This window comes from Neopelma chrysocephalum, unplaced genomic scaffold, assembly GCF_003984885.1.
Source record: "Neopelma chrysocephalum unplaced genomic scaffold, ASM398488v2 Primary Assembly neopelma1_84, whole genome shotgun sequence".
Lineage (NCBI taxonomy): Eukaryota > Metazoa > Chordata > Aves > Passeriformes > Pipridae > Neopelma > Neopelma chrysocephalum.
Genome location: NW_020897746.1, coordinates 5,656,851 through 5,677,731, shown reverse-complemented (window position 1 = coordinate 5,677,731; position 20,881 = coordinate 5,656,851). Strand labels below are relative to the sequence as shown.

At 51.4% G+C, this 20,881-nt stretch overlaps 2 protein-coding genes across 3 annotated transcripts; one reads left to right on the top strand and one right to left on the bottom strand.

The window, feature by feature from the left end:
* Window positions 1-1,610: 1,610 nt before the first annotated feature.
* USH1G (USH1 protein network component sans) lies at window positions 1,611-11,513 on the bottom strand. Of its 2 annotated transcripts, XM_027691684.1 has the most exons (3): window positions 11,254-11,513; window positions 2,662-3,903; window positions 1,611-1,944 (listed from the first exon to the last, which is right to left on the bottom strand). In XM_027691684.1, exons 1-3 carry the CDS (start codon window positions 11,415-11,417, stop codon window positions 1,941-1,943), a joined length of 1,410 nt encoding a protein of 469 aa, XP_027547485.1. In that variant the 5' UTR covers window positions 11,418-11,513; the 3' UTR covers window positions 1,611-1,940. The 2 variants fall into 2 exon arrangements, with proteins under 2 accessions (XP_027547485.1, XP_027547484.1); XM_027691683.1 differs by lacking the exon at window positions 1,611-1,944 and having other exon boundaries at window positions 2,511-3,903.
* Window positions 11,514-14,174: 2,661 nt separating this feature from the next.
* OTOP2 (otopetrin 2) lies at window positions 14,175-20,124 on the top strand. Its single transcript, XM_027691721.1, has 7 exons — window positions 14,175-14,277; window positions 14,878-15,306; window positions 15,778-15,914; window positions 16,487-16,545; window positions 17,113-17,246; window positions 17,704-18,593; window positions 19,684-20,124. Exons 2-7 carry the CDS (start codon window positions 14,910-14,912, stop codon window positions 19,852-19,854), a joined length of 1,788 nt encoding a protein of 595 aa, XP_027547522.1. The 5' UTR covers window positions 14,175-14,277; window positions 14,878-14,909; the 3' UTR covers window positions 19,855-20,124.
* The last annotated feature ends 757 nt before the right edge of the window (window positions 20,125-20,881 follow it).

The window sequence follows — 20,881 nt, the reverse complement described above, 5'->3', positions numbered from 1 at the left end:
ATGAGGAAGAGGGCGAATGTAGCAATCGTAACCTCACCTGAAAATTGGCCTTTATAGTACAGGTCCTGCTCGCAGCCGGATTTGGTGGCAGTCCTTGTCTCCCGGTGGGCTGTGGGTCCTATCCTGCTCTCCCAGACCTGGTCCCGGCAGAGGGAGCTGTGACATCAGCCAAGCCACAGCTCTCCCTGCAGGACAGGAGCCCCGGGCTTTGGAGAGGGACCAAAGAAAACAGTGCCGGGGCCGCAGCCCTGCGCAGCCCTCATGGAAAACTCGCAGACTCAGCACATCTGATCGCTCCCCCTTTTGCCTGGAAATCGAGCCAAGAGTTATGCAGAACTTGTAATTTAAAATGTAAATGCACTGTTAGCTCTAAAATTACTTAAAAAGCTAATGAGTTTGCATCTGTGCAGAAAGATCTCAGACCCTCAGTGCAGTGGTGGTATTTTGCTGATGCCAGAGCACCTCTGTGTGCAGTGGCACAAGGCTGGGACCCTACGCCTCTCCTAGTGGGGCTTCAGCCACTCAGGGGGCAGTAGGGCAGAGAAACACCTCGCAAAGAGTATTTCTAACTTGCAAAGAGTAATTTTCCTCCCCTACACCCACACACCCAGGGCAAGCACAGGCAGGGAGCAGCACAGCTTCACACCAAACAAATCCCCATCCTCCAAGCAGCAAACCACAGCCCCCACATCTCCAAAGGGACAAGCATGGTCCAGATCCCAGCCTGACCCAGGATGAGCATAAAGAGGTCATTCCTTATCATTTGCATCCCTGAGATAAGGTTGATGAGCAGCACGAGTTACAACTTGCAGCATTTCTCTGATCTGGCAGTTTGCATCACAGCCTGAACAGGCACATTCCCAGCACCCCATGGCAAGGGGCCATGAGGATATGTCCAGGTCCCCATCCCACTGCTGCACCCCAGAAACACTTGTGCCACCCAGGAACCATCCATAGATCACATATGGAAGATGGTGCAGTGGAGCTGGGAGCTGAGGGCTCAGAGTGTGCAATGGTCAGCAAGATCGTGATGGGTGTGTGGGAACACCTAATGCTGTGGTTCAGAGCGGTGCTTTGAGCACTAATGCATCAAGGATGCTTGGAGGAGGCTCTGGGCTGCAGCCCGGTGTTATGCTTGGTCCTGGGAAGAACCTTGAGGCAAAAGTCAAGGTCTTTCACACACAAACTGCTGACACAGCTCAGTGCCCTGGAAAGATGGGACAGAAACGTTGCATCTGTGAAACAGACATTTGACCACTAGACAGCAACTATCAACATGTTCAAACCACCATTTCATTTCAGATTGTTGCCCTCAAGACAGCACAGACCAGACTCACAAAGGTGCTGAGCACCTGCTGGCTGAAGTCAGGCTTGGTATGTCTCAAGCTGAACAGCCCCACACCACAGTAATGAGAACTCCCTTACAAAAACACAGCACCAAACAAGGTGATGCCTCTCACCAAATGAGAACCAGGAGAGAGAGCAGAACTCTCCATCTCTCTGTTCTTCAAGCCCAAACCCCAAAACAACCACGTGCTCAAGAAAGAATAGATTGTAATTATTTATTCTGGGTTGCTTTGAAAATATCACGTTATCTCCTTCCATTCATGGCTTCGTGTGGTCTCACAGCCTGTGAGAGCAGTGTCCCAGCCAGCTGTGCAGGTCACTTCTTCCTCCAGTGAGGGGGAGACCATGGTCCCTTCAAGGTTGGCAGGTTGGTGCTGCCTGGTCCAATCTCAGCAGTCGTTCCTCCGTACCAGGTACCGCCTGGGAGCATCGCACAGACAGGGAGCAGAGCAAGGGAGCAGTCCAGCAGGACTGGTGGGGATGGCTGTAGCTTTCAGCTGCCCCAGGAAGGGAGTCTCTGGCTTGTGTTTTCTGGCAACTTAGAACTGGGTTTGTTTCTCGAGCATTTAAAAAAAAAAAAATAGATGCTGATGCTATCTGCAAAGGGAAAGAGAAAAATCTATAAGCACCCAGAGGATCCAAGACCGAGCTGTACTGAAAGCCTGTAAAAGCAGCATGCAGATATCTGAAGGCTGGGCAGCCCAAACAACACAGTGAATTACTGTGTCAGTGGACATGGGGACACCCACACCAATGCCTTCCTTCACTTCTGTTCAGGCACACGGTCCTTCAGCCCAACCCAACCAAACCCTGGAAACACCATAAAAGAGCAACAACTCCAACCCAGATACGCAGTCTCCAGAGGTCTGAGTAAGATCTCAAGCATTTGGGGAAGGATTCCCAATGCCACCGGGCACGGCCGTCAGCCTGCTCCCACCGGGAACCGTGGTTGATTTCCTAATGTCTTCAAAAGGTGAAGAGTCAGGACAAGCCTGAGTGTGGTTGAAAATCTCAGCTACAGGGACAGAGAAGCATCAGACCACAGAGCAGTCAGCATTCATACTGGTTATGAAATGAAACAAGGGCTTCACGTCCTGCCCAGTCACATTAGGGCTGTTGAGTAATGAGCTAACGCTATTGCCACCTCTCCAAACTCTCATCCTTTCCACACGAGCAGGAATTTGCCCACACACAGAAGTGCTGAGGTTACCTGAACTCCTACTCTTCCAAGCGGGTTGAAAACAAGACCTTACGTTATCCACATCTCCACCTGCTGAAGGGTTTAACCGCTCAGAGGCCCCATCTCCTACTTACAGTTCAGTGTCTACAATGACATCTGGGTTCTCCAGAGTTTGTCGTCTCCTCTGGATGGCATCCACAATCTTTTTCCTGGGGCCCAGTGGGATATTGATGCTCTTCAGGTCATTGTCTGAACATAGCATGAGGGCCTCCAAGTCAATCTTTTCCTTCTTCAGGATGGAGATGAACTCAAACATGTGCAGGGAAGCCAGAAAAGTCTCCAAGGGGCTGGTGTCTGGTTCGTCATCGTCGTCCAAGCCCAGCTCCACCTCGTCCCAGGGCAGCTCCTCCGCGTTCCTCTCCTGCAGGCTGTTGGCACTGCCAATGCTGTCGTTGAGACTTGGCGAGCGCTGCAGGCGGCTCCGCAGTTTGACACCCATCCCGTCTGTGTTGTCGTCTCCCAGCGTGCCCCCATCCTCCCGGCCGATCCCGAAAAGCCCACTGCTGACGTAGTTGCGCCGGAACACCATGGTGCCCAGCCCGGGGCGGTTGAACAGGGACTCGTGGCCAGAGTCGGTGCTGACTTCAGAGTGGGCCGAGTCCATGTGCAAGCCTGGGTCACTTATGGCACGGGAGACAGTGTCTTCATCCGTGAGGAACATGTCTCTGATGTTACGGCGAGTCCACTCCTTGGGGCTGGCGTACGTGCCCTGCTTCACAAACATGACGTCGTTGCCCAGCTGCAGGCCAGACAGAGACCTCACACTCTTCCTCCCATCCTCGTAGATCTTGAATGTCCCATCCACCTGCTTCTTCTTCTCTAGTTTCTTTTGTATTTTCGTCTTTCCCTTGGCTGTGCCATGGATGGTGGCTTGTGAGTATGGCAGGGAGGTCACCATAGACATGTGCTGGAACTTCTTGCTTAAGGTGCTGCTTGAATAGCTGGAAAAGCTCATGGTATCTGAGTTATCTGACATCTCCTTTCTGTACCGTTTCTCCATCCTTTCGTGGTGCTTCTTCTGCAGCTTCACACAGTCCTTAATCCTCCTCTCCGCGTCACGAAAGGCCTTGTCCTTCAGTTTGCTCACCAGCTTGGGGTTGAGGCTGCTCTGCTTGGCAGCAATAGAGTCCAGGTACCGCACACACTCCATGTGCCCCTTCATGGCTGCCATGTCCAGCGGGGTGTGGTAGTCGTTGTCCAGGCACCAGATGTTGGCCCCAAAGGAGATGAGGAAGGAAAGGCAGTTCAGGTGGCCGTTGGCTGCTGCCAGGTGGAGAGGGGTGTTCCCCCAGATGTCACATTTGTCTGGATCACCCCTAGACAGCAAGAAACACAACCAGTTAGCATTCGGGCAGAGCTGACAGACTCTGCTGGGATATTCCCAGCTGTGCAGGGGCAAATCAGTACCATGAAGTGCTGACTCCCTGAAATGTGAAGCTACACTCTTCTGACCTCCATAGCTTAATTTTAAAGGGGTCTTCTGGAGGGGTGTACCACTGACATGGAATCATTTTGCCTGACATGCAAATCTGTGGCAATTCCCATGACCTCAATTTAGGTCAAAGGAAAAATATGCTCCTGCATTAAGCCAACTTTTGGAGGGAGGCAAGACAGCTTCTGAATAGCCCAGAGCTGAAATGTGGGGCTGATTCCAGCTCAGGCCTTAAGCTTGTTATAAAATATCAAATCTCAAATGTCCCTTTAAATTCTAGTCAGATTCTATCTTCAGATCTTGCCTTCATTCACATTCTGCAGAGGGGTGTCCCAAAATGGCTCTCTGTACCCCACATCCTGGATGGGACACCTTGGGGTCCCACCATCACAGTAGCACCACTGTGAGACTCCTCAGCAATGGTTCTGACACCCACCACCTGCTGCACCTTCCCACCCTCCTGTTCCTTGGTTCCTGGGGAAATTTGGGGCTCAAGGGGCCCGTTGGCAGTAGAGAATAAGAGTGAATTTGCTGACACTGGCCTTGGCGTGGGGGTTTTGTGGGGGATTTTGCTGCACTGTGCTTGGTCTCGGTTGCACGGCTTGGAGCACATTGGTATTAGCACATCCTGAGAATCCAGTTTCAGAGAAAGTAGAGATTAGGTTTCTGCACTCCTCAAGAGCTGGGCACTCGACTACTGCCATTAGCATCTCTTCTCACACCGTGCCAGCCCCTGCCTCAACAAGCTGCTGACAGGACACAACCGCTTGCCCACATCTCCTGCCTGCCGTGACAGGACGGACACAAACCTGGGATTCAAGGGAAGTCTCTCCTCCTGACATTCCTCTGTATTTGTGTTGGGGTGAAACAAGAGATAGTTCACACCCCTGCTGGCACCAGCCTTCTCCTGAGCATGTGCTAATGATATGCAGCCAGCAGCAGTATCTGTCAACAAGGCACTCTCCCTCCTTGCACATGGATAAGGGAAAGCCTTTTATTAAGGCTGTGCAGCTCCACCACCCTCAAAAGCTACTCCTGTGGGCAGCAGGGCCCTGACATTTCTGTGCCACCCTTTTGATGAGCTCCAGAGGAACCGAGCACTGTTTCTCCACCACAGAGACCTCAGCTCCAATCCATGGTGACACCAGGAGTGCAGAAGGCAAATCATAGAATATTTAGTGTTGGAAGTGACCCACAAGGATCATCAAGTCCAGCTCCTGAAATGCACACTTGAGACCTTCAGCCTGTGTTACTTAACTCCTTGCTGCTTTAGAATCTGTGTCAACAAGAGCTGGGAGCAGCAGAGGCCAGAAACCTCTTCCAAATACCATGTGCTCTGTGCTATGGCTTGTCTCACTTCAAAGGATCTGAAAACTACTCCAGAAGAAGAACAGGAGATCGCAGGAGCAGAGGGACCTATTTCCCCTGCTGCTTTGCACCTTCTTCACTAGTGCCAACACACAAGCCCCAGGAACAGCCTTATTCAGCACATTCACCCCCACAATGAAGGCAGGGACCCCACTGCCCATCTTGGGACCCTGCTGTCCAGGGAACAGCAGAGCCAGAGCAGAGCCACCCAGCCAGTGTAATACCGAGTTGACAATCCTCAGGCTGTTCAGAAGTGTCCAGAGGTTAAACTGGAGATTATTTGGACCCAGAGCATGAGCTTCCTGCCTGTATTCCCTGAGAGCTGCTACAAGGTGCACTCAGCTTTCCCTGGGGGAACATGAGCAGTAACTCCACCATCCACATGTTTTCACAACATTTACAGAAACTTAGTAAGTACAACCTTGAGCCCTCTGGCAAATTCAGCAAGTTGTTCAAAAGGTTCAGAACTGTGTAAGGGCCAAAAAGACCCACAAACCCTGCAGGACTTCTGTAGCCAGAGCCTTTGACACCTCTCATAGAAGCAGAGAAGGGCTTCAAAGATGGGTGATGAGGAGGAGGGCAGGAGATCACAGGGTTGAGGAGCCATGAAGCCAAAAAAGGAGAGGAAGGAGCTGCCAGTGCTCCAGCAATGCTGAGTTTCAAGGAGTGGTAACTCCCCAGCCCTTGCCTCTACCCTCGTAGTGACATGTCCAGGCTGGGAAATGCATGGGGAGGATAAATATTTGATGAATTGCAAGAGAGGAGTAAATTATTGATGGAGCTGGATTTAAAGAGCCAGTGAAACTGGAACTGCTGGTGCTGGCAGTGGGACTGGAGCATGTGAAGGCTGTTGGTTTGTTTATATGTGCTCTGAATGGGCCTGGCATGTGGGCAGGTGAGCCAGGGCACCACGAGGGTCTCAACATATACTTGGACTCGTGATGTGGACAGTGACTGAGCAGTGAACTCACTGCAAATAGTTTTGCTCCTCAAGCCAAGTGTGTGGATGCTGAAACTGTAAAGTGCATCTTGGAGCCTATTCTTGTGTCTGTCCAGTTCAGGAGTCAGAGGGAAAATCCCGGCAGGTCTTGGGGGATTCGTATTTGAAGGTCTACTTTCATCAGAGAGTGAGGGGAAAGAGCAGCAAAACCAGCTTTCTTTAGACATTTCCAGTGTCTAGAAACAAGAGTATTGGAGCAAAAATTAGTTATCTCAGGGCCTTTGCCCTATAAATGGCTGCCGCAGGCGCTAAAAATGCATCAGAAGGAAAGAAGAATGGTGACTTGCAAAGTAGGGATGTTTGATCCAGCTCAGATAATAAACATGAGGCCCTCCCTCTGGCAGGTGTCTGTCTGAGCAAAACTTCACCTCCGGGGCGCTGCACATGAGGAGATGCTGACTGCAGGGTCCACTAAGTGGGAACGTATTTTAATAACAGGTGTAAAGTGTAGCACTTCTCGACTTCAAGGCGTTTTCGAGTGCTGAGTCAACTGTAATAATCATTATTAAAAACACTGTTAATTGGGCCCCTTAGGTGGACGTGTGCATCTCCTGAGTCACTGTGTTTGCACCATGACATGCACGCTCACTCCCTTCCTGCCGGTTTTCCCCCTCCACTTCTCCCATGGGATCCCAATTAGCCGGGGAATCCAGTGGCACTTACATATGTGCTTCCCTGGCTGCGTGTGTGGAGTTCCTCCAATAGCAATGGGCTGGCTCACCCTTGGCTCATGGGTGTGTGTGAGGAATCGGGCCGTGGGACCAGGAGCCAGCTGGTAGCAGCGTGTCTCTGGCTCCCATAAAATGTTTTTAGATAGAGGAAGAGGGGGAAAAAAAGATAATTTGTGGCTTGAGGAACAATCTTCACTACTTTCAGCCCAGCCAGTCAAGGCAATGACCCAATCAAGGCATAGAAATGAGCAGAAAAGATGAGGTTTTGGACTCAGAGCAGAGCTTTGGGTTCTGTATCCCAAGTTTTGCCCAGGTGGTGGTAGGTCAAGAATTCAGCTATTCCCTAAGTTCAGATCCCCAAAAATCCAGCACAGATGAGGGTCATCTCAGGGCTCTCTGCCTCTTGTCCCAACAAACAGCCAGGCTGGCAGTAACTGTGACTGGTGATTGTTAGTGCTGTGGCAGTGCCCGGGGGCACGTCTGCTGGCTCAGCACCATGCCCAGGGCTCACCCTCACTGCCAGCAGACAGCTCAGGTGCCGGAAGCAATGGAGCTGCAAGAATGCTCCACCCTGCTCCTTCACCTTCCTGGCAGGTCATTGCCCACGGGAAGGTCCCCACCAACACAGATATGCTGCTCCAGCCCTGTGGTGTGCAGAGGATGCACATCACCTTCACGTGCCTTGCTGCAACCTCCGCTGCAATCCTACCCCAGCCGGGGTGACGTGATGCCCTGGAGCAGCCTGGCTGATGTCAGGAGCCACCGTCACCCCCAGCCCACAGCTGAGCCACTCGTCCCCTCTGCCACTGACATCCAAAGCATCCATGACCCCCGTCTTTGTAAGAAGGGAGACTGAGGAGCACCTCTGCAAAAGAATGCTGGGTGGTAAAGCTGAGTGTGGACCTGCAGACACATCCTCACCTCTCCTGTGGTCAAATCCAAAGAAGTCCTGGTTGTTCCCCTTCAAGGCCCCCAGAACTGCAGCTAACTGGAGCTGGGCTGGTGCCCGCCACTGCCCCGGCAGGTCATAACGAACCATGCTGAAGAATTACTGCCTCTGAAAAGCTGCAGTGCTAAATGCCAGCTAGCCTGCTTCTTCCCAGCCATCATGTTAATTGAGTTTGTTTTCCTCGCTGGAGCCCAGCCAGGAGGAAGAAAAAGGCTTTTTGTGTGGCAGACAAGAAGGATGAGCCACTACTGATCCCTCTGTCCCAAAGCCTCCCTCCATCCCCTTGCAAAGGGGGCACAGAGGCACGGACACATCACCAGCTGCTATGGACAGAGCAATAAGCTGCTTCATTACCCTTTCCCTGTGCATTGAGGCAACAAGTTTTACTCAAGGACCTGTCAACTGATTTATTATATTTTCTTTGCCCCTCTCCATTTCAGCCCAACACCACAATCTGCTGAACACAGTATGTGGATGAGTCTCCTCCACTGATGACAGAATCTAGGTAACCCCAAGTGTCCATCAGCCCGGCGTGACCATCAGAGCCATGATCTTGGCCCCCTCCCACAGCCCTTCTTTCTCTGGGTGCCCTCACTAGGACATTTCGTAACAGCCTGGCCCCAGCACTCAATCTCCCGGCTTGTTTGGGCACAGGTACCATTGCCCAGTTCTGGCAAGGAGATTTTGGTGTTTCTTAATGCCTTGGGACTCTCCCATCACTCTCTGTACTTTGACATCCCCCTGGAACCCAGCTGGAGGCTCACCAGCCCCCTCAAACCCTGCACGGAGCCAGCCCAGCTCCCAAGCCTCCACTCCATGCTATGGTCCCACACTCCCCTGCCTCGCAGTGCAGGGCTCTCTGTACCAAAGGAGGAATATTTTCGCTGCAGAGGCCAGAGAGAAATTCCCTGACATTTTGGGATATTGAGGAATCCTTCCTCTTGCCTCCCAGCTGTGATAGTGCAGGTGTGACAGTAACATGTACAACACAGCATTACATTTCATCTCTGACCAAGACTCGAACACCATGGCACATCCTCCTAAGCACAAGCACTGAGGGCAGAAAATTACAGGGTTCTGCTCTCAGGCTCTCCTGGGTCCTGCGCAATTTCACCTCTCTGGCACCCCTGTCCCCAGGCTGGGGCTTTCCCACCTCTCCTGCTCCAGGAAGCAGGCACATGCCTGCCTCCATGCCGAGCACTTCTCTGGTCTCTGTGTGGCCCTGGGCAAGGATCTGACACATGGAGATGAATGCACGGATACAAACACATCCTGCAGTCCCACAGCTGCACACTTTGCTACACTATCCATCATGTAAAGGGCACTGGGCTTTTGCCAGGCTATTTTCCTTGTCAGGAACAAATGTATATTAGGCTGTTAATTAAACAGCAGCCAAGCTGCACTCAGACACGACTGAGCCCACAAGGACCTTTTAATCCAATGTGGATTTATAAAAGGGGCTCGTCCATGAAAAAGCAACCCTTGGGCTTTGTGGGGAGGCAGAAACTGCTGGCTTGGATGGGGGTTGACAGGGCAGGCAGTGGTGCTGCAGGGTGCCCTGTGATGTAGGTGAGCAATATAAGGAGATACAGTGATATAAAGAGATTACAAAGTCAGTCTGAACGGCTTTGCCTTTCTGGAGGAGTGTTCATTCACAGCATGGGCCTTCCAGATCAACTTTTTGGCCATCAAAGAGTCTTTGGAACCATTTCTACTTCAAGATCTCATGCCCAGAGCTCTCCTGCCCTTGTCTCTCTGTCCCTGGATGGCAATTCCCCTCCCAGCAGGATCTCAAGGAAAGTTTCTGCTGGGCACAATCTCTCCTGGGAGGTGCAGAGTGAGCCACAGAGCCCCCACCCAGGGAAGCATCACGGGACTCTCAGCCCAGGACCATCTTGGAATGCTCCACTCGGAGCGGTCTTGCACTGTCCCCTCTGGACTCTGAAATAATCTTTTCCTGACCACACTCCTATTGCATCAGGTGCTGAAGGATTTCTCAAAACAACTCTGTACGCAGCCTTTCTGACCCCAGGATCTGAGAGGAAATGCTTTATAACTGAAGGACAGCAATGGGTGGAGGAGCTCTGCCTTTGAGTGCAGCTGGGGAGCTGGCTGAAGGTTTTGCACAAGAAAACCAGAGTTTCAGGAGATGCTGAGAGCCCAGGAACAGGCACAGTGGAGATGTGGATGACCAAATACAAGAGCTGCTAACACAGCCCTCACTGGAACCAGAAAGTCCCTGCGTGGGAGCTGACAGCCCCACCAAGCCCTGGCCCAACATGGAGAAGCAAAGCCCTTCCAAGGATGCACGACGAACATCCAGGCTGCTGCTGACCTCCCTCAATATTCCTCAATATTAGAAATGCATGAATCAAAATCAGCCACCAGTCTCTCAACCTTGGGTGCCTTTAGGTAAGGTGCTCAGAAAAGCTACCAGAGTGGAAGGAAGCGCTGGCATGTGTGACCTTGGGGTTTGGTAAGAACAGGAGGGCCATGTACTGCTCAAGAGTAGTTCCCCTAACACCAAGGTGTAAATCCTACCAGTCTGACAAGTCTCCTCAGTCCCACTCCCTCCTCTCCACCACATCCACTCTTACAGAGCCAGAAACCCCAAGATTTAGCAGCCGAGGGTGAGGTACAGAGAGACACACCAGCATTGAGCAACCCCTGTGGGGGAGACTGGGCTTAAAGAAATCTGCTCTTGGAAAACCTGCTCCTGAATTTCCTGGGCTCCAGGTGCACAAGAGGCTGCCCGGGGGTCACATGCTGAGACCTTGCTTCGGGTAAAACAGACAAGGGTCACCCACTGCCAGCAGGCACTGCACACATCCCTCTGTGAGCATTCTTGGGACAGAAGGAGCAGTTATTCTCTCTGCCCCCTCATTTAAAAGGGCTTTTTTCATGTCAGTGCCCTAATGTGTTTGTGTTAACAGGACCTGTAAAGGACCATGAAACACTTGTAGGGGGACCCATCCTCACCAGGGGAGCTGTAAACAGGGCTGGGGGCAGGAGTGGTTGCAGGGTCAGAGGAGCTGGGAAAACAGAGAGCGGTTATCAGGAGTGCTGGATTAGACTGGAAGCACCACGAGCAGAGAAAAATAATGGTGGGGAAGACAGGAACAGGGGTGTTATGATAGAATGCATCATTTTTTGGGGCACACTGACCTGCGAGCAGGGAAGGGGGAAAGATGGGGTTCCCGGCTATTCCACCCCCCAGACCAGCACCGTGCACTCGCCCACACTCACCCTCTGCTGACAATGAGGCGCAGGGCATCCAGGTTGCCGTGGTAGGCAGCCCATAGGGTCGGGGTCATGCCATCCTCATCCGGCGAGTTCAGGTCCTTCTTGGTGGCTTCCTTCAGCAGGTCCAGGTAGCCGTCCCGGGCGGCCCGGTGGTACTGGTCATTCATGGTGGGGAGCGGTCCCCGGGCGAGCACATGGGTGCCCAGGGGGTTCAGGGGACGGGCATGGGTGTGAGGCAGGGGGAGCTGCCAGGAGGGCCCCGCTCGCCTCGCACAGCTCCGCAGTACCAGGACACCTGAGAAGTCCCGGCCGGCGAGGCAGGAGCTGTTCCAAGCTCAGCCAGCCAGGCTCTACAGCGCTTCCCCTGGGTCCTAAGCATCCTCCGGCCCCGACGGCTCTTTGTAACACACACCAGCTCCACGGCGCATTAAAAGCTCCAGTTAAGCAGCATCACTGCGTCGGGCTCAGCCCAGAACTTGGGCACGGGGTCACACAGTGACAACTCGCCAGGTCTGCACGTCCCCAAAGCAGAGCAGGCTGCCAGAAAGGCTCATAGGTTGTATCCTGCCTGATACCCCTCCATGCCCCTCTCCATAACTACCCCATCTCAAGGGAGGAGCAGCAGCAGCCTCAGGAGGAGGAGTGAGTCTATATCTATCTATCTATCCATCTATCTATCTATCCATCCATATATAAATCCCTAGTGCCACTAGGAAGATAACAGCAGAGCCAGTCACTATCCCTGTCCCCCTTCTACCCTGCCTATACCCACAGAATTCTGCTTCCCAGGGAATTGCACAACAAACTGCACAACAGGAATCCTTGATAAACCAAAGAAACTTGTATAGGCTGGGAAAATCCCCTTCCTCAGGCTGGGAAAATCCCTTTCCTCACCCTGTTTTCCTCTCTGAAGACTAAAACAACACCAAGCCCACTCCCATCTGTAATTCGGTGCTTCACTGTCAGTGCATGGGGGTGCAGTATCTGGCCTCTGGTGTCTTTTATGCTGACACAGAATTCCTGGCTGGGTGAGACCCTCGGGGAGCTGGACAACCCCAGGCAATGCCTCAAGCACAGTATTCCTGGGCCCCGGGCACCCTCTGCTGTCGGGAAAGATAGAGTCAAGCCTGGATGTTGACCAAAGCACACAGTTGTCCCAGCACATTGCACCCAAAGGTGAATTGTATCTCCTGGGACATGCTGTTGTGGGGAGCAATTTCCTGCCGCTCTCTTGTTCGTTTTGCCTGTCATGTCCTGGCTCTGGGAATGGGAGATCTCCAGGGCTGGAAAAAAATGCCCCAGGACAGGAGGGTGGCCCTAAAGCAGTGCCAGGTGCACCCAGACAAGCTGCAGTGGTTAACCCTTGGGTGACAGACACGGAGTGACTGTCGTAGCTGCCTGGGGACACCTGTAAGTGCCCCAGGCAGGGTCTGCTGCTCCCGGCAGGGTTTGCTCACCTCGGCAGGTTTGCTTGTGCCAGCTCAGCCTCCCCGGGTGAGTCCTGATGGATTTAGTAGCCACGGAGGTATTTGTTGCCAGGATCCTTCCAGGTGAAAAAGCAGCACAGTAACGTCTGCAATTCATTACCGAGGTTATTTAATGATTCTTGTGTTATTATTAATTAAGTTTGTTCTGCTGTTGTCGTGAAACGAGTGTTCTAAGGTCGCTGCAGGGGGACTGGGAGCATTGCCCGAGGCAGTAAACACTCTTTCCTCTGTTACTGGCTGTTAAGGACAAAAGAGGGTGGATAAACCAGTGCATTTAGCCCGAGGGGCCTCTGAACCTCTGCCTTCTGCAAAACATCATTATCCACTCAGTTTTACTTCGGGGAGGCCTGGGCTTCCCCTGGGAGAGGCTACAGACTGAGAAAATTTCAACTGCTCCTCCCGAAAGGAAGCCCTAAGAATCAGCAGGCCAGACCCAGTGCTGGTGGCAGCCGGCTGGTGGCAGCACGGGAGGGATTCATGGAGATCTGATCCTGAGCTCTCCTTCACCATCCCACGCAGCTCAGTTTGGTGCTGTCCCTGCAGTGCTCAAAGGAGCGCGGTGGTGAGCAGGCAGGAACAGGACTGAGAAAACACACAGCAAACAGCCTCTGTGCTGGGCCCTAGAGGGGGAAAGCGGTAGGGACATCTCCAAAAGAGGCATTTTCAGGGATTAAAACTCATCCCCATCCACTGAGAACTGCCCTGGGTCCCCCCCATCTCCTCCACAAAACATAAGCTGGGGAGAAAGAGAGCAGAAGCTCTCACCTCACCTGGCAAAAGCTTGAATCCCATCTGCACTGTAGTTTATAACATGACTTCCTCCTTGGAAGGAGAGGAGTTAAGTTCTTGAGAAAGGGCCAGAGAAAGGTGGTCCCACCCTGAAAAATCAAAGGCAGTGCGTCAGCAAAGTCGAAGAACATGACTTACGGTCCCCAAATCCTGCCCTGCTCTGGTGCTCAGCCTTCCTCATTGTTGCCATCATGGGTGGGAAAGGATTACATTACCCTTGGCACTGAACAGATGCAAATGCAAATTTCTTCCTTTTTCCTCAAAAACGCTCCAGGCCTAGAGCAGATTGATTTGAATAAGACAGGGTGAGGCACAATATTTGTTGTGCTCAGTTAAGCAGAAAACCAAGCACCACATCATCAGCAACATCTAAACCATCTTCTCTCAAGGGAAGAGATCTCATGGATGCAGGGAGATGGGTTTGATGGGGTGGCTTTGCTCTCTGGTGACCATGACCCTGTGACCGAGCGGTCCATGCCATGCTTAGCAGTGTTGTCAACTCATGCTCTCATTGGGTAAATAACCCTTATCTCCCTGTCTTTGTCCAGCTTCCCCAAAATCAGCTATTGCACAAAATGGATCACATGAGTTTCTCTGAGAAGCCCACGAAGCCCTGCTGTCAGCTCCAGACATGGTATAAATCACAGAGACATCCCAACGGGTATAAATTCTTCGATTGACCAAGCTGCAGCTACAGGGAAACTTCTCAGCCTGGCAAGAGCAGAGATTTGGATCCCAGGCAGCAAAACAGGTTGGTGAAATGGCTTTGTTTCAGGCTTTTCATTGAGAATCAATGAACTTCCAAACTTGGCAAGGGCTAGGGGCTTTAGAGGGTGTGACAGCAGAGAGGGCTCACACCCTTCTTGCAGGAACTGGTAAAAATTATGATGTAATGGTCCAAAGATTCTGGGGTTTCTTACCTTTTTCTTGGCCTGTTCTTCAGCCAGGAAGTATAACAACTTCTTGGAATGTCTAGTATTTGGCATTTAGAAATCAAAACCACACTGGCCATTTGCCCCGGGATATTTGATCCCGTGAGCACTTTTTTGGTGCTTTTCCAGTATCTTGCATCAATAAACACGTAAATGTGATAGGTGACCAATTAGAAACGCTTTGGTAAACTGACCTGGGATCTCCCCGAGCAAAAGCATCTTAAGCAACAGCAGCCTTCGGGCAACCAGGAAAGGAAAGGTTGAGAATGAGCTCATCCCTTGTCTTGCAGTCCCCGTCTCAGCTTTCCCCGTTCCTCTGATACGTCCTCTCCTCCTCATCACGTGTCCTGCTTTAGTCCAGCCCTGGACTGTTCCAAATGAAGTGGCACCTCTCATTCATGGGACTCTCCTCCCAACAGCATTGACCCTCAGACAGAGCATTGGCTGAACCATGACCGAAGAGCCCAGGCGGAAGGACAGCGAGACCGGGCACCCCAACTGCAGCATGGGCTGCGGACACAAGGACGACAAAGCCAGCCTGGCTTTGAGCCAGATAGCATCTTTCAGCCACCAGGCCCCCTCCACTCCTGCCTCCAAGGAAGTGTGGAAAAAGGGCGGCCGCATGTTCTCCATCCTGCTGGCCGTGCACTTGGCCCTGCTGGCCTGCACGCTGGTGAGCAGCGGGGCCTTTGAGAAGATCGCCGTGCACGACTACGATGTGTTCTTCCTGCTGACTGTCATGATGCTGATAGTCATCATATGGATCATCTTCTACCTCGCCGGCACCTCCCGGTGCCCAGGTGCCATCCTGTGCAAGGACTCCCACGCTGGGCCCATCTGGCTGAGAGGTAGGAGCTCTCAGGGGCTGGGGTTGGAGGGGAGGTACAGGGTGGAGAGTTCATAGGAGCATCAGTTATTACAAGGGAAGCAGCAACCATGTGGGCACAGCCTCCTCCTGCTCTGGGGCATGGCACCATGCCCTGCTTCAGGTCAGCTCCTGCTCCCCTCACTGGATTCACTGCCAGGTCTCCCTGTATCCACAAGGGCTCTTGGTAATTTACACCAGGATCCTTCCCGGCCTAAGATCCTTCTCAGCTTTTGCCAGAGCTGTTAACCCCAGAGCACAGGGCTGAATGAAAATCCATTCCAACCAAAATTATTGTACAATTCTGTTGGTGCCATGATAATTCGGGTGCTGGGAAAGGAGAAACAGTGGTAGAAGCAACATGACAACAGTTCCTCTTCTTCCTCTCATCTATCTGCATTAGCCCACGTGTTCACATATCTGTCCAACCACAGATATTTTTGTTCCTCAACAGGAGGCCTGATTCTATTTGCCATTTTCAGCCTTGTCATGGATGTGTTCAAAATAGGATATTATTCAAGCTTCTACAGCTGCCTGTCTGCAATCAAAATCATCTACCCCATTGTGCAGGCAATATTCGTGGTTGTCCAGGTGAGATGGTTCTGCTCAGTCTCAGGGAGGGGTAGAGAGACACAGGCACCAGTGGAAGAGCTCTGATCTCATGAACATAGTTCAACTGCCCCTACAGCAAATGCAGAGGCTTAACTCAGCCCCATCCAGCCCACATCTTCTCCCTCCCTGGGGCAACTCACTTTAAGGCATTGATTTAAATTTGTTCCCATCCTGTGACATTCTGGCTTGTCACAAACTCTAAGCAGCCCCCATCCAGCCAGGCCTCCTTTTCCATGAAGAACAGAGGAGGAGAAGGACAGTCAGGGCAGGGGTTACCTTGCAGTTTGAGGTCCTGCACAGAGGACCACCTGCTCTGGGACAGTGCCAAGGAGGGAAGAGGTCAGACAGGAACAATTTAGACAGGACAGGGAGTGGCCATGGGCAAACAATGGCAGTGGGAGCAAAGAAAGAACATCCAGGAAATTGCCAGGATTATGGGCTCCTAGGCTGGGCCCAGATGGACACAAGCAAAAGAGGCTCCTCTCTCAGGATGCTGTGCTTTGCTTTCTTGTTTTGTTGGAAATAACAACTCTTTTTCTTGCCCCTGCCAGACGTACTTCCTGTGGGTCTCTGCCAAAGACTGCATCCACGTGCACCTGAATGTTACCAGGTGAGCACTGCTGCTCTTTGAACCCCACTGGCCCAGGAGATCTGAGCCATCACAAACTTTCTCTCTCACACAGCTAAGATGCAACAAGGAGATAATCTCATCTCCCTTAATGCTGCCCAAAAGTAAACCTTATCAGTGGCTCCAGCTGGCCTTAGATCCCAGCTCAAACAGTTGAGGTTAATGACCTGTGGATATATCAGGGTTGGGATTCAATTCAAGAATACAAGCATTACTCAAAGCAGATTAAATAAATAATTATCATTAAATAAAGTTATTCATAGCTGACTTTTGCTTCCCTGGAAAAGATAATGATTCAGTGGGCAAGCCTCAGGCTAAAATAAGATCTAGTCCACTTTTGCAAGACTGGAGACCAATCTAGATCTATTAATTCACTATTGAGAAGCTTTTCTAAAACCGACTACAGGAATCAGGCTTTGCAAATTCTCACGAACATGGATAAAAAGTAGGAAGAGAGGAGAGTGAGGGCAGCAAAGCAAGGGTCAGGATGGGAGCAACATGGCCTAGAGCCACTACTTTAATCTCAAGAACCTTCTCCTCCTTCTACAGGTGTGGCTTGATGCTGACGCTGACCACAAACCTGGCGGTGTGGATGTCAGCAGTGACAGACGAGTCTGTTCACAAAGCACACTCAAAGCTGAAGAAGAACATGACAGAGGAACTCTTCAGGTGGTTCCTGAGAGGTAATCCAGCCATTTGTGAAGTCACCTGGTCCAGGGAGGGAGCCAGTGAGGTAGAATTGTTCAGCAAGTCAGGTTTTATCCCTTTTTGGAGGGTCTGTCTAGAACTGGAGGTGCCTTTGGCAGAGCTGGTATGTTAAAAGCCAGGTCTGGATGTTCACTTCTTAACCTGTATCACAGAGGAGTCAGAAAGGTGAAAGACCCTGTACAAATGGGGTGGCAATGAAGAAGGGAAGGGGGGAAAAAGGGAGATTTAACCTGCCAATTAACTTCTTGAAAAAGAACATGGGCACCAGAAAGCTGAGGTTGAAGTGTCCTTGTTTTCAAAGTGGTCACAATATTCTTTTGTCATTGGTCTTGTTTTTCACTGACCCTGAGCATCCAGCTCTTCAGGGCTGCTAATGAGTGTTGCCTCCTTGTTTTAATTCCACTGCATCTATCTGCTTTTATCTTGTTTCAGTGGGAATGAGAAGTAGCTCAGTTGATGAATGCAATTGCAAAAGCCAAATCTGCCAGATCTTCAAGAATGGCTACTTTTGGCTGTACCCCTTTAACATTGAGTACAGTCTCTTTGCCTCTGCCATGGTCTATGTCATGTGGAAGAACGTTGGACGCTTCATAGACCACCACTCCCACCACATTCAACGCCTGAAGTTCAGGCTCTTCCGAAGGACCTTCTTTGTAGGCATCATGTTGGGCCTCATCATTCTGGTGAGTGGTCTGGGAGTCCTCATTCTTTATGAGGTGCAGGTAAACTCCAACGCTGAGTCCAGCAAGAAGAGCCAAGCACTCACCATGTATTACATCTTCAACATTGTTTGTCTGAGCCTGATGTCCCTTGTCTGCATCGGTGGCTCTGTCATCTACCGCTTTGACAAGAGGGACATGGACCGGCACAAGAACCCCACTAGGACCCTGGACGTGGCCCTGCTGATGGGGGCAGCCCTGGGGCAATACGCCATTTCCTACTACTCCATTGTGGCCATCGTGGCCAGCACACCAAGGGATGCTATCAGCGCGCTCAACCTCACCTACGCCCTCCTGATGATCGCCCAGCACACCTTCCAGAACATCTTCATCATCGAAGGCCTTCACCGGCAGCCCCCCAAGGAAGACTACAAGCATGACTCCCACCAGAAGGATCTCTACGGGCTCACCTTTGTCAACATCAACGCAGTGTCCCTCCGAGTGCCCGACACTGGCAGCACCTTGGCCCCTGGCGCTGCCTCTGGCACTGAAGCCGTGTGTCCTTCTGAGCTCGTGCGGTCCCTCACCGCCCCCAGGAAGATGAACTGGAGGAGGAAATTCTTGAGGGAGATCTCCATGTTCCTCCTACTGAGCAATGTCATAGTGAGTACATGCAGAGAGAAGGGTTTGTAGCGGGGAGGGAGAGGGGAGCAAGCACAAGGGAGAAGGGTCTGTGAAGGAAAGGGTGTGCCTCATGGAAAAACAGTCCTTTCTGTGCCTCTGCTGTACAGAGAGCACACTTAGTTATATTTATAAGTTGTCATTCCTTTGTCCCCTAAAAAAAAAGAGCAACTGCCCTGAAGTTAAGACATTTTAGGCTACACCAATAGACCTGTCACTTATTGCCAGAATGTCAGACACAAGAGGTGGGTACAAGAGAAGAATCAGTTTCAGTATTTTTCTTGTGTATCAGTGGATATGTAGAATAGCTTATTGAAAGCAATAAAATACATTAAGCCCTTCCCTTCACCCCCAGAGAAAGGATGTAAAGTGACAAATACCTGGGGTGAAGTCTTGGTTTTCCTGAGGAATGGCAGCACATCTCTTCTCAAAACTCAGGCTTAGGAGCCCAACCGCTGGTCCCAGTTGCTGTGAAGAGAAACTGATCACTGACAACCTCAGCTGGTGTTTCAGGAGCAGTCAGGGGACTGCAGTTTCCTGCGAAAGGAATGCAGGATTACAGCTGCATCTCCAAAGAAGCCAAGCATATTATGTCTCTAGGCACCAAGTCCCCGGCTAGTCAGTCACATCCTGTCCTCACGCTGATTTCACACAGAAACTCACAGAGGATGAGCTGACAACCCCTGTGCAAGCAGGCACACGTGCTGGCTGGGCTTCTGAGCCAAACATCCTGGCCTGAAGAGACCAAGCTGCTCCCAGCTCAGCCTTTCCCACATTTGTTCCATCCACAGAGCTGGCACAGGCCAGGTCCATGCTAACACACCACACACTCAAGTTCTTACCCAGTGAGTGCTTCAGCCCGTGATCCAAGCCTGTCTCTGAGCATGAATCAAAACTGGTCTTAGGGTACAGCACTAGACTGTACTTGATCTTAATGCAGAGATTGGCTCCTGGCCCAGGTCCCGTGCTCGGAAGGTCGCTCCTTTCCCACCCCTGGGTAGCTGTGGTTGCAGGTGCTTTGCTGTGCCTCACACATTTCTCACCGTGGTGTTATTCCCGTTTCCTCCAACAGCTCTGGATCATGCCAGCGTTTGGTGCCCGGCCACAGTTTGACAATGACACAGAACTGAACTTCTATGGTGATTCCATGTGGCCGGCCATCGTGGACATTTGCCTGCCCTTTGGAATCTTCTACCGAATGCACGCAGTGGCCAGTTTGCTGGAGGTCTACATCGTGTCCTAGAGAACTCCCTCGCAAGGAAGACGAGATCCTCCTCAAGCAACCCACCTTCTTCCTACCCCAGGGCCGGGAGACTGCCCAGATGTCCCGAGGGGTCTCCAGCAGTGTTGGGGCATTTATGAACTGTCAGTGAAGATCATCCAAACATAGTCCAGATTTTATTTTTGCTACTTGTGTGTGGATGTGCCTGTGTGTGTCTGAAGTTCTTAAAACTTAAAACAGATAAAAAAAGGAAGGTGTCCAAAGCAGGATCATGGTGATTAACCTTGGTTCATGCAGAGACTCACCTTCCTTTGTAAAGCCTGTTCACTCCATGCCACTGATGAACTCTCCAGAGGATGCTCATCACTCTTAGGCAGTTAGATCCTGCCTGTGCACAGAGATCCAGAGGGTATGAGAGGCTGACACAGGCCTGGAAGGCACAGAAAGGGAAAACACTTCATCTTCTGGTACGGCCAGTCGGAAATCACTCCCCTGCAGAGATGTGAAAAACAAACTGTTGACCACCAAAGGCTTTGGGAACCATTTTAATCTTTTCCTCTCTGTATCGCCTGTGGATATGGGCCCTCTTGACCCTTCCCTGTACCAGTCCCTGCTGTTTTCCTTCCTCTCCAGGGAGGCATCACTGCAGCCTCCTCTTCTTAAGGAGAGCTGTGTGTGTGGTCCTGGGCTGGCCCTGATATGGGATTGCTCTAGCACACTTTCTTTCTCAGCTTTCCTGAATCAGGGCTCAATAATCATAAAGATGATGTGGGCAATACAGTCTGGGGGATGATAAAGAGATTTTTTTTTCTCTCTCTCTCTTTTTTTTTTAATAGATAATGATTTTTTAAAAATATATGAACACTTTTGTACGCACAGTTATTTATTGATTTTCACTGTAACACTGAACTCCTGAAGGGACCCTACAACACAGAAAGCAGTGCAATGCCATGGCCAGTTTGATCTCCCATGCCCTGAAGGGATGCTGGTGCTGCACCCTCAAGCCTGTGTGTGCTTTGAGGCTGTGAGCACAGCCCAGCACCCAACC

Excerpts from the sequence above, each read along its gene's own strand:
- OTOP2 (XM_027691721.1), top strand. The coding sequence starts at position 14,910 with ATGACCGAAGAGCCCAGGCGGAAGGACAGCGAGACCGGGCACCCCAAC. Across the intron at positions 16,546-17,112 it reads GTGCACCTGAATGTTACCAG|GTGTGGCTTGATGCTGACGC; the intron begins GTGAGCACTGCT and ends CTCCTTCTACAG. Across the intron at positions 17,247-17,703 it reads CTTCAGGTGGTTCCTGAGAG|TGGGAATGAGAAGTAGCTCA; the intron begins GTAATCCAGCCA and ends ATCTTGTTTCAG.
- USH1G (XM_027691684.1), bottom strand. The coding sequence starts at position 11,417 with ATGAATGACCAGTACCACCGGGCCGCCCGGGACGGCTACCTGGACCTG. Across the intron at positions 3,904-11,253 it reads CGCCTCATTGTCAGCAGAGG|GGGTGATCCAGACAAATGTG; the intron begins GTGAGTGTGGGC and ends CTTGCTGTCTAG.